The sequence below is a fragment of the Tachypleus tridentatus genome, chromosome 8, assembly GCF_004210375.1.
Source record: "Tachypleus tridentatus isolate NWPU-2018 chromosome 8, ASM421037v1, whole genome shotgun sequence".
Classification (NCBI taxonomy): Eukaryota; Metazoa; Arthropoda; class Merostomata; order Xiphosura; family Limulidae; genus Tachypleus; species Tachypleus tridentatus.
The window spans coordinates 31,987,099-32,001,127 of NC_134832.1; the positions used below are offsets into that span (position 1 = coordinate 31,987,099).

At 35.1% G+C, this 14,029-nt stretch overlaps 1 protein-coding gene across 6 annotated transcripts in view; it reads left to right on the forward strand.

The window, feature by feature from the left end:
• LOC143222108 (paired box protein Pax-6-like) overlaps nucleotides 1-14,029 on the forward strand; it is a 110,601-nt gene that overhangs the window by 57,328 nt on the left and 39,244 nt on the right. For 4 of the 6 annotated variants that reach the window (XM_076448062.1, XM_076448061.1, XM_076448063.1 and 1 more), the window contains one exon: nucleotides 8,373-8,748. In XM_076448062.1, coding sequence (XP_076304177.1) covers nucleotides 8,380-8,748 — 369 coding nt within the window. In that variant the 5' untranslated portion in view covers nucleotides 8,373-8,379. The remainder of the gene's footprint in view (nucleotides 1-8,372; nucleotides 8,749-14,029) is intronic. The other 2 variants (XM_076448064.1, XM_076448059.1) reach the window with 1 other exon arrangement.

Consider the following 14,029-nt stretch of genomic DNA (forward strand, 5'->3'; position numbering starts at 1 on the left):
TACATTACTTGACAGGTTTCATCTGTCATCACGTGGATGTCAGTTTCCTAACACGACACCTCATGTAACACATTAGAACAACGGATACATTACTTGACAGGTTTCATCTGTCATCACGTGGATGTCAGTTTCCTAACATGACACCTCATGTAACACATTAGAACAACGGATACATTACTTGACAGGTTTCATCTGTCATCACGTGGATGTCAGTTTCCTAACATGACACCTCATGTAACACATTAGAACAACGGATACATTACTTGACAGGTTTCATCTGTCATCACGTGGATGTCAGTTTACTAACATGACACCTCATGTAACACATTAGAACAACGGATACATTACTTGACAGGTTTCATCTGTCATCACGTGGATGTCAGTTTACTAACATGACACCTCATGTAACACATTAGAACAACGGATACATTACTTGACAGGTTTTACCTGTCATTATGTGGATATCAGTTTCCTAACACGACACCTCATGTAACACATTAGAACAACGGATACATTACTTGACAGGTTTCATCTGTCATCACGTGGATGTCAGTTTCCTAACACGACACCTCATGTAACACATTAGAACAACGGATACAGGTTACTTGACAGGTTTCATCTGTCATCACGTGGATGTCAGTTTACTAACAAGTGTAGGGATAATTAATAATACCACAACAATGGCATTTTAAATGTGGGGATACCTAGTAGCATCACAGCAGTAAAATAACACACCACAACTTACGATGACAAGAACCTCACTTGAAGTAAAAATGCATTCTAAAGACAGCTGATGTGAGTGATAAAACTTTAATTTATATAAAAAAGTACACAACAACGGTATTCTTCAGGTTAACATCGAAACGTTGTTCTGTACTTTATTTTAATTAAAATCTTGCCAGCCGTATTTAGAATACTCCACAATTTAGATAAGGATTTCAAGGTTAGCTATGTGGTCTGGTTTAGCATGTATCGATAGCGTTTTTAAAGTAGGCCTAGGATATGATTGGACGGTTCTTGTGGACGTGTATTCTAGTTTCTGAACTTGTAATGAAGATGTCTTGTTCTATTGAGTCTTGTGACATTTACCACCTAGCAATACGAAATGTCTGTGTATTGTACGTACAGTAATATATAACATTGCCTTGTTACGAACGTATTGCTATTTATAATTACATCGTTAATTTTATGTAAAACTTAACTTGTTTCATATGTTTGTTCAACAATATTACTATAAATACGTGCACACAGTAATTAGCGGATGAAAATTGATAGAAAGTCACAGAAGGAACTACAACAGTCACTTTGCCCAAAGGTTCGCATTAAACATCATATCAAAGTGGTGGTTCTACAGATAATTTATAACGAATGTTTTGAACAAACGTTGAAAACAAATATACGAATTTCGAATTGAACAGACAATTTAAGATGTTCGTGAATTATCGAAAGCGACTGGAAGTAAAAAAAACAAACCAACGTTTTAATTTTAATGTCTTTCTAAACGAAGCAAAATTAAATTCATATTTAAGTTAGTGCAGTATTTATTTGGCAATTTAACCAATTAACAGATAGTATAAATATTTAAAAGAATGAGTAATCCAGAAACTAAAGTTTCTGAAGCTTTTACGATACGAGCTACGTGAGAACCCTTTCAGCTGCATCTACAAGATAAACTGCTGGCGGCCATGTTAGGCTTGTGTCAAGCGAACATGTAAACCACAGAATCGTTTAGTTGAAAAACAACACGAGCCACGATGAAATGTAGCTACGAAGGGAATGGATGATTTGACAAAACAACAGCCTAAAGCCAATAAGGATAACATAGGTACTACGATATACAACTGTTCCTTTGTATACAGTCTGAGATACTTGTTCAATCATCCCATAATTTCATGCACTAAAGCACAGAGAAGACTGCCAGAAGCTTGACTAAATATTGACACTAATATATGTTTGTATGTAAAAGGGTGAACAACCTTATTAGATACATATGGTAACAATTTAAATTTGTAAACACACGCAGAATTAAAATATAATACACACTTGTTCTTAAACACGTAGAATTAGGACATTTATAAGCACAACTTAGTAAAGTTAAACATTAATTTCTGATAAAAGGTTTCACATCAGTTTTCAGAAAGAGAAGTTGCTAAGCGCTATTATGTTTTTATGCACTCTTATAGACAAAGTTAGTGGAAATTATTTTTCTGCCCTACGTGGAAATATGTTCAGATTGCGCGGTGAGATTTCACATATATTTTAATTCCAGTTACTTGGTGATACGTTAAAATATTTCCATTATATATTACTTACAAACTAAATTTCATTCGATGGTACTGACTGTGTTTTTTGTGTTGTTTTTTTACTCGCATTGTTCATATGTTTTATGTTTGAAATATATATTAACATTCCAGTGTCCAAAAAGCGCAAACATAATACAGCGTGACTATGAGTTTCGAAATGACAAAAGCGTATAGATGGGTAATACCAATAAATATGAAATAATGAAATTACAGTTACTTCGATACAAGCATATTGCACTTATATGTGTATAAACAAATACGTATGTTTACTCTTTAAGAACTTGTTACACTTTGTCCTTTCCACGTATTCAACTTAGTTGAATCTTGACCTAGTACAACTTGTAATTCGTCACTCAAATTTTATAAGTCACGCCCACTGCATAGACTGTATCTGAGGGAATACCTCACACGACTCCAATCACATCGTTGTATACAGAGCACGTGCGGTTACTAACAGAAGCCTAGAGGATATCACGCCGCGTGATGTAGAACATTCAATTGAGTCACGGAATTGTAAGACATGATTATTCATAGTTGGATATAAGATGTCCGAGTGTAGGTGATTCGTGTTGTTTTGCGCATAAACGTATTTTTAATAAGCTGAATTTCACACACTATTAATTCCAATTTTGAAAATCTTATCACCTGTATGTGATTCCGCGAAATCAGGTAAAAAAAAAAGTATTTTTGTAACATTTTCCATGTAACTTGTGTACGTTTATTTGTTTTAGTTTCCTAACTTAAAACCATCAGTAAATAAACTTATAATGTTCTTCTATGACCCTACGTTAGACTTTTGTAAAAAAACTTTGACAAGTTTTTACTAAGCTGTTGTACAAAATAACTATTAAAGTATACTTTGCGCTCGTGCAAATTAAGATAGTAAGGTGCGCGCGCATTTTCAGGACAGACGAAATCTGAGCATCGTAAAAACATATATTTTAGCTGGAATTCACCAGTTAGCCAGCAACACCTAGCGAGAGATATTTATTATTTAATATCTTCAGATAATTTAAATAAAACGCTCCTATCTTTGAGATGACCCATGACACAAAATTAAAAATACGTTACAACAATACTGAGCTTAACGAAATATTATTTATTGTTTTATTTATTGGAAATGGGCGATGTCAGAAGCCTTTAAAATTCGAGTCGCGCATGTTTATGTCATTTGCAGTAATTGGATCTTTATTTTAAATTCTGTAAATTACCGTTGCATTAATGACCACGTCTTATGATTTTTAAATAAGTTGAAAACTGATAATATAATAAATGCGGTATGATGATCTGAGAGCTGAGATTGGAACTGACAAAACAGTAGATATGATTTGATGAACTACGAACTGAGATGAAAACTAATACGATAAATAGGACACTGCGAACTTAAAGGCTGAAATGAAAACTGAATACGGGAAGCTGTAAAACAATTACTTTGTAAATGAACTCAAAAGCTTACAATGTAAGCGTGTGTGTTTTTCTTATAGCAAAGCCATGTTGGGCTATCTGCTGAGTCCATCGAGAAGAATCAAACCCCTGGTTTTAGCGTTGTAATTCTATAGACTTACTGCTGTACCACAACTTACAATACGTAGGATTTATTATACCGACTCAAAGGATGGGTCCGGCATGGCCAGGTGGTAAGAACGCTCGACTCGTAGTCTGAAGGTCGTGGCTTCGAATTCCCGTCACACCAAACGTGATCGCCCTTTCAGCCGTGGAAACGTTATAATGTTACGATCAATCTCACTATTCGTTGATAAAATAGTAGCCCCAAGAGTTGGCAGTGGGTGGTGATGACTACCTGCCTTCCCTCTAGTCTTACACTGCTAAATTAGGGACGGCTAGCGCAGATATCCCTCGTGTAGATTTGTACGAAATTAAAAAATAATAAAAGACGCAAAGGATATGCTTAAAACCTATCATATTACACACGCCTCACAGCGCTAACAGGATTATAAAAATTTGGATTAGATTTGGATTTTTGTTTTTTTATGTTTGTAGGCGCATAAAAGATATATTTCCAAACGAAATTCAAATGATTTTTTTTCTCAAATCCAGAAATATATATATATATTCAATCATTATTATATTTTTATCCCAAAAGCCCATTAACATCCGAAACTTTGTTCGAAAAAAAACATCTATGCGTGATTTGAAATATTAAACGGAACTGACATGTTTTTAATTCACACAAATTTTTATCAGTAGTAAAATGTTTGTTTATTTTCTTCACAATTTTTCACTAGGTTTACGCTACCTGGCGAAAAGTTGAGAACCAAATAAAGGGAATTTTTACTATGTACAACTGACGCGTGATTAATTTTTAATCGCAGTGTTTAATTTAACTATCATTTTATGCATTTAAGCAATTAAATAAAGACATACAGATTTGGTTATAAATCTTTAAAATATTTCTCAAGTTTCGTATTACAGACATATTGTACAATACACTCTAAGAATATTGAAAACAAAAGTATGAAATCACATATTTTATTGCGTCAATTACCGATACAGAGTTACGCCTCAAAGATTTTCTTTTTTGGATTTTGCGAAATGCTACACAAAGGCTATCTGCGCTAGCCGTCCCTAAATTAGCAGTGTAAGACTAGAGGGAAGGCAGGTAGTCATCACTACCCACTGCCAATTCTTGGGCTACTCTTTTATCAACGAATAGTAGGATTGACCATACCATTATAACGTGTCCACGGCTGAAAGGGCGAGCATGTTTGGTGCGACGGGGATTCGAACCCGCTACCCTCAGATTACGAGTCGTGTGCTTTAACCACCTGGTCATGCCGGGCCATCTGTTAAAGAAATACACAGCTATTCATCCTGTGGAGAAATCTTGAGAAGTAAATTGTGAATTATTTATTCATTCTGCGAAGATTTTGAAGGACAAGGAGTAAACCATCAATGTCTACTTTGCAATCTCGCAAATACTAAAGAGCTGATAGAAATTTTTGGTTCGTTTTGTTCAAGTCGTAAATGATGAAATGTACAATTCAACAGTGTGATAAAAAAGAAAGCCACAGGCGCTATATCTAATTTATTGACCGGTATGTTTTCGTATTGAACAGTAAGAATACCAGTTCCATTCTTCAGCTGATTGAGGTATACAACGGCGAGGTGGCATGTCATGAATGCAACACGTGTAAGAATGAGACTAATATCGCTTTTGCAGGTGGAAATCTTTCTTGGTTATGTTATTTACTCTTGTCTGAAACATATGAACGGATTTTGCCTCTAATATTTGTGTTTGTAGAGTTTCACCTGTTACAAAACACAAACTGTACTTTTCTTACTACAGCCAAGATACGACTTATTGCAGGTTTCTTTTTGGGATGGTCCGAGCGCCCCAAGATGATTTCTGTTGTTTTTTTCTCAACGCAATTAAGTACAAGCGAAGTTCTAATTCCATATCTAGCCACATCTTCATGATCTGAGTGCACGAAAGTAGCGACAATGTCAAGACGTATTTCTACTACATTCTGTTACATTCTGATTTTTTATTGGTTTTCTAACATATTAAACTTTCTGTGGACACAAAAGATATTTTGGTAAATTAATAAAAGATCGCCCAAATTCTAGCTGTGTTTTGAATAAAAAAAACAACAAGCAAAATAACACTGTATTTGCCAACAGAAATAACGTATCTGGTAATATTCATACTTTTGAATTCAAGTCCTGTTAAATAGCTTCATACAAATAAATACTATTTTTGTTAGAAACAATTATACAATGTACAATTATACAATATGATTGCGAATTTGAGTCTGAAATAAGTTTAATTATACCATATCTATCCAGCTAGTACCTGACGGGCCAATCTGTGTGTCAGGCACTCTGACCAATAAGAGCGAACGTAATGTATTGAGATTCAAAGTTGTCACTGTGAATATGAAAGAGAGAGGAAACTCTAAGAACGTCGTAATTTTCGTTCTTATAATTTATATGAGATTAGATGGATTTTACTAAAATGAACAGAACTGAGGTATAACTCTAAGGACAAATTTTTGTAATGTTTCGGTTCACAGATTAGTGTTTAGAGACGTTTACCCTAACTCTCATTCGGATGGTTGTATAAAGGATAGGACAATTTATACTAAGCTTATAATATAGTACACCTTTGTACGTATTGTTGTGAGTTATATCCTTACATTAAACATGCTTTTAAGTAGAAATTATAACTCTATTCCAGATAATTAAATATATGTGTGTGTATTAGTTGGTTCACACTTCATAATTTCAAGTTCCAGTTGCTTTATGCCCTTTAATGTTTAGAATTAAATAACTTTCATTTATTTTAAAAATACTAAAATTGTTCGCTTACTCGTGAAGCGCGTAATCGATTTTAATAATTGACGAAAAACAAATGTATTTATTAGCTGAACACCTTGTTGATTGTTTGTTTTGTTTTGTTTTAAATTTCGCGCAAAGCTACTTGAGGACTATCTGCGCTAGTCGTCCCTAATTTAGCAGTGTAAGACTACAGGAAAGGCAGTTAGTTATCACCACCCACCGCCAACTCTTGAACTACTCTTTTACCAACGAATAGTGAGATTGACCGCCACATTAAAACGCCCCTATGGGTGAGAGGGCGAGCATGTTTTGTATGACGGGGATTCGAACCCACAACCCTCAGATTATGACTCGAGTACTTTAACCACCTGGCCATGCCTGGCGAAACCTTGATGATGAAATGCATTATATCAGTCTAGAAGCACAAGATTATAAACTCGTTAATTCTGTAGTTTGTTCTTCGATGTGAAAGGCCACATTTTCTGACACGTTAAAACACGCTCATATAAAAATTGCAGTTACTTTTGTCTGTGAAATACGCATCCAGGGATTTTTTTTCTGGGTGTAGTTTTAACACTGTTTCAAAAACATTTTCTTGATCTTTCTCCAAGAGCGTAAAAAAACTGTAAAAAACAACCCAATAAAGTCAGCTGAGACTGGTTTAACAATGTATAATTCTGGTATCTCTCTTCTGCAAAATGTTTTCCAAATAAAGCATATTAATTGATACCTAGGTTTGGAATCGTAAGACATTGTAGGCCTACGTTTTAGATAATTTTGTAGCTGTGTTGTACTGTATTTTTGTTTGACCGAAACGTAAGATGGTTTTATTAAACAGTATAGCGCTTAGAGTAACTGATTTTGACTTGCTTCTGTGTTATTTGGTGGATATGATGTTATATCTGTGTGTAAAAATCCACAAATGATTTTATTCTGTATGCTTTTGATTCTTGGTATCGCTCTAATTTAAGCTGTTGTAATTAATTTTACTTTTGTTGTCTTTGTTTACTCTGCATTAAAAATCGTGTCGTAAAGCTTTCAGAAGCTCACTGTTTCTATACCTGCACATTACGGTGGCGCTGTTTGTATACATTCATGACATTGATCACAAATTTTCGAATATGTTGTTTTAAACCACTGATCACAAGAAGCTTATGTGGTTGTTTTGATTTCACCTCCTTCAACAGATTCAATGTTTTTGATAGATATAATCACTAATTGTAGGAACTGATTAAGTTATATAAACACTACTTACAACAATACATGTAACTGACCAATTTATATTTGTATAACCCAATAAACATATAACACTACAGTTAATTATTACTATAGTTTTGAGATTATTGTGAAATCGATGAGTACGGTTATCTGCAACGATCTTCGTCTGCTAGATTGTTTCCAAAGTCTACAAGTATAATTGTATTCTGCAATATGAAACGTATTGATCACACAACGGTGACTTAAAAACACACCACGACTTTATAATACACTCAGTGTTAATACAGCAAGTGGTGCTTCCCCTTAAAAAGATAGTGCAAGGTAAAGCATAATATTTTCATTTAAAAAAAAAAACATATTAAGCTAAACAATCTCTTGATAGATCATATAGATACGTAATTTTAACACATTGTGATGAGAAGAAAAGATTTTCATTTCATCAATTTCTTCCGGTTTTTGGAAAACAGGTCAAAATTGGGTAAATTATCCAAATCCGATTTTACTCAAGCGTAAATTTTTGAAAGCCTTCTTTTCTTTTTTTCTTCTTCATAGCTAATGAATGATGCTACTCTTCCCCCCAGGACACAGCGGTATCAACCAGTTGGGAGGAATCTACGTCAACGGACGGCCCTTGCCAGACTCCACACGACAGAAAATTGTAGAACTGGCCCACAGTGGTGCTAGACCCTGCGATATTTCACGAATCCTTCAGGTGTCTAACGGCTGCGTTTCCAAAATCCTAGGCCGATATTACGAGACCGGGTCCATTCGGCCCCGGGCCATCGGTGGGAGTAAACCACGAGTGGCAACTCCCGATGTAGTGAGCAATATCGCCCAATACAAAAGGGAATGCCCTTCTATTTTTGCCTGGGAGATTCGAGATAGGTTGTTGTCTGATGGGATATGCACTAACGACAACGTCCCAAGTGTAAGTTTGAAGATTTTGTTAACATTCTTGTAATTATTTCTGATTACATAATTATAATAGCAAACTAGTAAGCATCAATACCTGTAGAGAGTCGACATTTTCATGAGGCATTCTTTAATTTGAAACCAAATAGAGTGGACACATTTACTAATTACATTTGCAGCAAAAACAAACAAACAAAACAAAAATGAATGAACAAGGTATCAGGTCTTTTCTGATGAACCTGGGTGTGTGTTACTGGTCTTCGTGAGATGTGCTTGGGTTGGGTTTGTGTTACTGCTCTTCTGTAAGATGTATCTGGATTTGTGTTACTGGCCTTCTGTGAGCTGTACCTGGGTTTGTGTTACTGGTCTCGTTTAATCTCTTTAACCCTAAAATCACGGATTTATTGTAAAGATATTGTCATTTTGATTCAACAAGACGAAATCCAGCAGTCCAATCTGTCATATGAGTATTAGTTTAAATTAAGGTTCAAACTCTTGCTTTGACAAAAAAAAACAAAGCAAATTAAAATAAAACAAAACGACACTTTTTTTTAAAAATGTTGATGAAATGTCTTCCCAGTTCAAGGATACTTTAACCCTGAGCTATTCCATTTTGACCTTTTGCGCTTTAATAACAGGTTTTAACATTTTCGTTTCGCCGAAAACATTCACCATGTTTAGCACAAACAATACTAAAAGTATATATTTTTTACCTACTGATAATAACTTTCACTGGTTGAGGTCTGATCAATCGTATCTAAGTTTCTCAGCTACTGAAAGATCTAAGACGAACAAAGTGGTAACATCCTGAAGAACAAAGATGCTTGTTCTCACTGTTTTACGAGTCAAGTGCCTTAACCATCTCGTAATCCAAGAGTCGCGGGTTCGAATACCCGTCACACAAAACATGCTCGCCCTTTCAGCCGCGAGGGCGATATAATGTTACAATTAATCACTCTATTTTTGGTAAAACAGTAGCCTAAAAGTTAGCGGCGGGTAGTGATGACTATCTTTCTTCCCTCTAGTCTTACACTGCTTAATTAGGGACGGCTAGCGCAGATAGCTCTCGTGCAACTTTGGAATGCGATTTATATTTCTGATCAACTTAACACGAACTTCATCGTAAATCTATCCACATAATTCCTGATCACTTCTAAGTTTAACACCACGATAAATGGATGGACTCTATCCACAACGTTTGAATTTCTTTTAAAATCATACCATACAACCGGACACTCGCAGCTGAAACTACAATAAACATGACTTTCTGACATTTTTCCTAGTGACTATTTTAGTTCTGAAAAGAAGTATTCTATACGTATATTACATTATCTTTACATGGATATTGACAAACGGAGAGTTGGGGTAGAGAATTACTTTTCAAATGAAAATTTCTTTATAAGAGGTGAACCGATGAACACAATAGTTTGAAATATCTAATACTAAGGTATCGTTGCAACGGCTTTTATCATTAAACAACTGAATTAATAACTAAATAACTATTTAATAATAAAATAACTAATAACTGATTTTAATAACTAAAAAAACGCCACTAGTTTATGTGCGAATGATTTCCAGTTTTAGGGTTAAACAATGATTTTTTTTCTTTTAGTTTTGGTTGGTTTCTTTCGAATTTGGCGCAAAGCTACACTAGAGCTATCTGCGCTAGCCATCCCTAATTTAGCAGTGTACGACTAGGGAAGGCAGCTAGTCATGAACCCCCACTACTAACTCTTGGGTTACTCTTTTGCCAACAAATAGTGAGATTAACCGTCACATTATAACACAGCCACGGCTGAAAGGGCGAGCATGTTCGGTGTAGCAGGGAATCGAACCCGCGATCCTCAGATGTGCCTTAATCATCTGGCCATGCCGGACCTTCTCTTTTAGTACAGCTGATATTATTCGTTCTACTAACATTCGTTTCTTGACTTCGTTAAACGTACTCAGAACGTACTGTGAAAACGATTAATATTTAATAATAAGTGCTCTTCATAAGCAAACATTTACCGAGTTTTATATCCCTCACACTTTGAATGTTAAGGAAATAAAAGCACTTTATATGACCTATGACTTTTTAAGTATACTGGTATTAATACCAACGAGGCTGTCGAAAGTTTAAATCTCCCATTCCTGGGGTTCCTGTGATGGAAAGTCTGATATTACTGTTTTCTAACGCTACTTAATGATGAAAAGTTAAGCCTTTCATTGCAAGTTTTTATTCCTACTCAGATTACCATTGCATTCGAGGTTTAAAATGACTGTTGCTACGCCTGTACATGTTGCAGCAGGGCATCTGGTTTTGTCATGCAGTGAAACTAATATCAAATTTAATTGGACATTTGAGTCTTCTTGTTTTGTACGTCATTTGTAATGGATCTGCCATATGTATTTACCCAATCAGAATGTATCTTTTATTTACGTAACAAAATTATACCAGTTACTCATTTTCAGGAATAATTGTTTTGGTGTTTTTTTTCAGCCACGAGTTCAATTTATATTCATTCAACATTATGTTCAACGGGAATAGGTAACAGAGAAATCTCTAACAGTTTAATTTCGTGAAATAATGACTCACACAAAGTTAAATTATATTTAATTGCATGAACGGCGATATCGTAGCCAAATAAACAAACTCGAGATGACTCGCATTAATCATAAACAACAGTAAGTTTTGATATCACTCGTTTAAACGTTGAAAGCTGGCGAAAACAGTAGGCCTAATGTTAGTTATGAAAATCACATTAGACTACAGATGTGTTTTTTCTTATATTTTTCTTGGTTATTCCATTGCGTATCGCAAATCAGTTTTTTGTTGTTGTTTATTTTAGAAATTCGCACAAAGCTACACGAGGGCTATCTGTGCTAGCCGTCCCTAATTTAGCAGTGTAAGACAAGAGTGAAGGCAGCTAGTCATCACCACCCATTGCCAACTCTTGGGCTGCTCTTTTACCAACGAATAGCGGGAATTGACCGTCACTTTATAACGCCCCCACGGCTGAAAGGGCGAGCATGTTTGGCGCAACTGGGATGCGAACCCGCGACCCTCAGATTACGAGTCGCACGCCTTAACACGCTTGGCCATGCCGGGCCTCGCAAATCAGAGACATAATAACAGTATTTTATTCTTGTTATTTGTATTTGTATTTATGGTAAAAAGTACTAAGTCTATTTACTGCAAGTTTCTAATTTTGAACTACTGACCACAGGGTAAACAACTAGTCAACATGACCATAACATTGTTTTCCGATGAAGACTTCCATTAGAGGGACGAAAGCACACAAATAAAAGTATTTTAACGTAAAGAAATGTCCGTGTATAACTCTATATATTAATTTTTCTACGTTATGAGTCTTAAACAACAATTATTCACCATCGGTGCTAAGTGATTGACTATCACTCTTATACCCAAAATTTAAAGAGAAGGTAATACAATGGTATCACACTGGTTTTAAACCAGCTCTGAAATCCAGTCCTCACCCAGTCTTCGCCTACCACTGTTGCGGTCTTTCGTTAATACCAAAATTCTTAAGTTGCGGCGAACGAGATGACAGACAAACAACTGTCCGGTTCTAATTTGAAATCCTAAACACATTATTAATTGAGAAAAATCGGAAAAATATAAATCGATTTTACGATACATTTCTTTATTAATAACGTTACACTTAATGGTAAATTTTGTGACTTACACCAACTCATATATATATATATATATATATATAGATATAGATATCGATACGTAAGTTACGAGAGTAGCACGTGACTTACGCAATGACATGGTTATTTGTCATGTGCGTGATTTTTCATTATGGTAGGTATAGGTGTTTTTGAGGGCGAGAGAAAGATTTGATATGACTGTCGTTTAAGGAAGTATTTATTTAATGTGTACACAGACTGGCCCAATTCCAGAGTTAATCTCATATTTCAAAGGTTTAGGCTAATATAAACTTCATTGACGTGCAGATGGCAGTAAAAGAGAAAGATATTACGAACCGAAAAGGTCGCTTTTTAAACTTTTGCTTATTATTACTTATTAATAATAGGGCCTGGTGGTTAGAGTGCTTAACTTATAATCTGAGGATCGCGGGTTCGAATCCCTGTCACATCAAACGTACTCGCCCCTTGAGCAGAGAGGGTATTAAGTTGTGACAGTCAATTCCACCATTCATTGGTAAGAGAGTAGCCCAAGAGTTGGCGGGGAGTAGTGAAGTCTGTCTTACCCTGCTAAATTAGGAATGGCTAGTGCAGATAGCCTTCGTGTAGCTTCGCGCGAAATTGAAGACAAACCAAAACGCCTAATAGCGTATCAGAGTTTGTCTTGTTTGTTATACCGTTAAAGCTTAAAAGTACCTGCGTTTAATTAATTTTAAAGCTGATTTTTTTTTTCATAACAACTCGCAACAAGAACCAAAGAAATCTTTTCATAGTTGTTGATAATTTTTACGACAGAGGGGGACACATAAGAATAGGAAGGTATGGACTTGAGCTCATCCAACCAACCACCTCCTTTGGAGGTATCACTGTTAAATTAGTTAGTGTCTACCAAAGTGTCTCAGTGTCTTGCGTCATTTATATAGGAAATTATTACCAATATAATGATTATTGTAATTAGGTGTTTTTTGTTTTGTTTTTACCAACTCAACTTCTCTGTTCAGTTGAAAACTTAAAATTTCTTTAATTTATTTTTCAAAAAAATCTCGCGTCTGCGCTTGGGTACAACTGATTTAAGATTCTTTGTAATTGAACCAAACCAATTTAATATGCTTGTAATTTACAGGCTCCATCAGTTTAAAGTTTTAATGGACTTAGCATTTACTTCGGATAACAGTCACTATCGTTGCTCAATATCCATTGTATACATATGCATACATACAAGTACATATTAAGAAATATGTTCCTATGCATAAAGAAACGTTATTCTCTGTGTGAAACTAGATGTATTGAGTGTTATTCTCTGTGTAAAATTAGATGTATTGAGTGTTATTCTCTGTGTAAAATTAGATGTATTCCACATTCATATGTCGGCCAAAAATTTAAAATTATTTGAGCGTTTCCTGAAAGTCATTCGTGTAGTTAGCTTACAGTCCCATAAGGTGAGATTGGACAGCGTTTCGAAGAAACGTTAAAGAATCAATATTGTCTTGCGTAGAACATCTATTGCATAACTCGTATCATCATAGAAGTTAATCTGTTTTCATTCATCATATTTTTTATTTTATTTCAACGTTTGAATACAATCGTTTAGAGGCGTTAGTCTATAAAAGGTGATTCTGCGGTAAACATTTACCATCGATTTC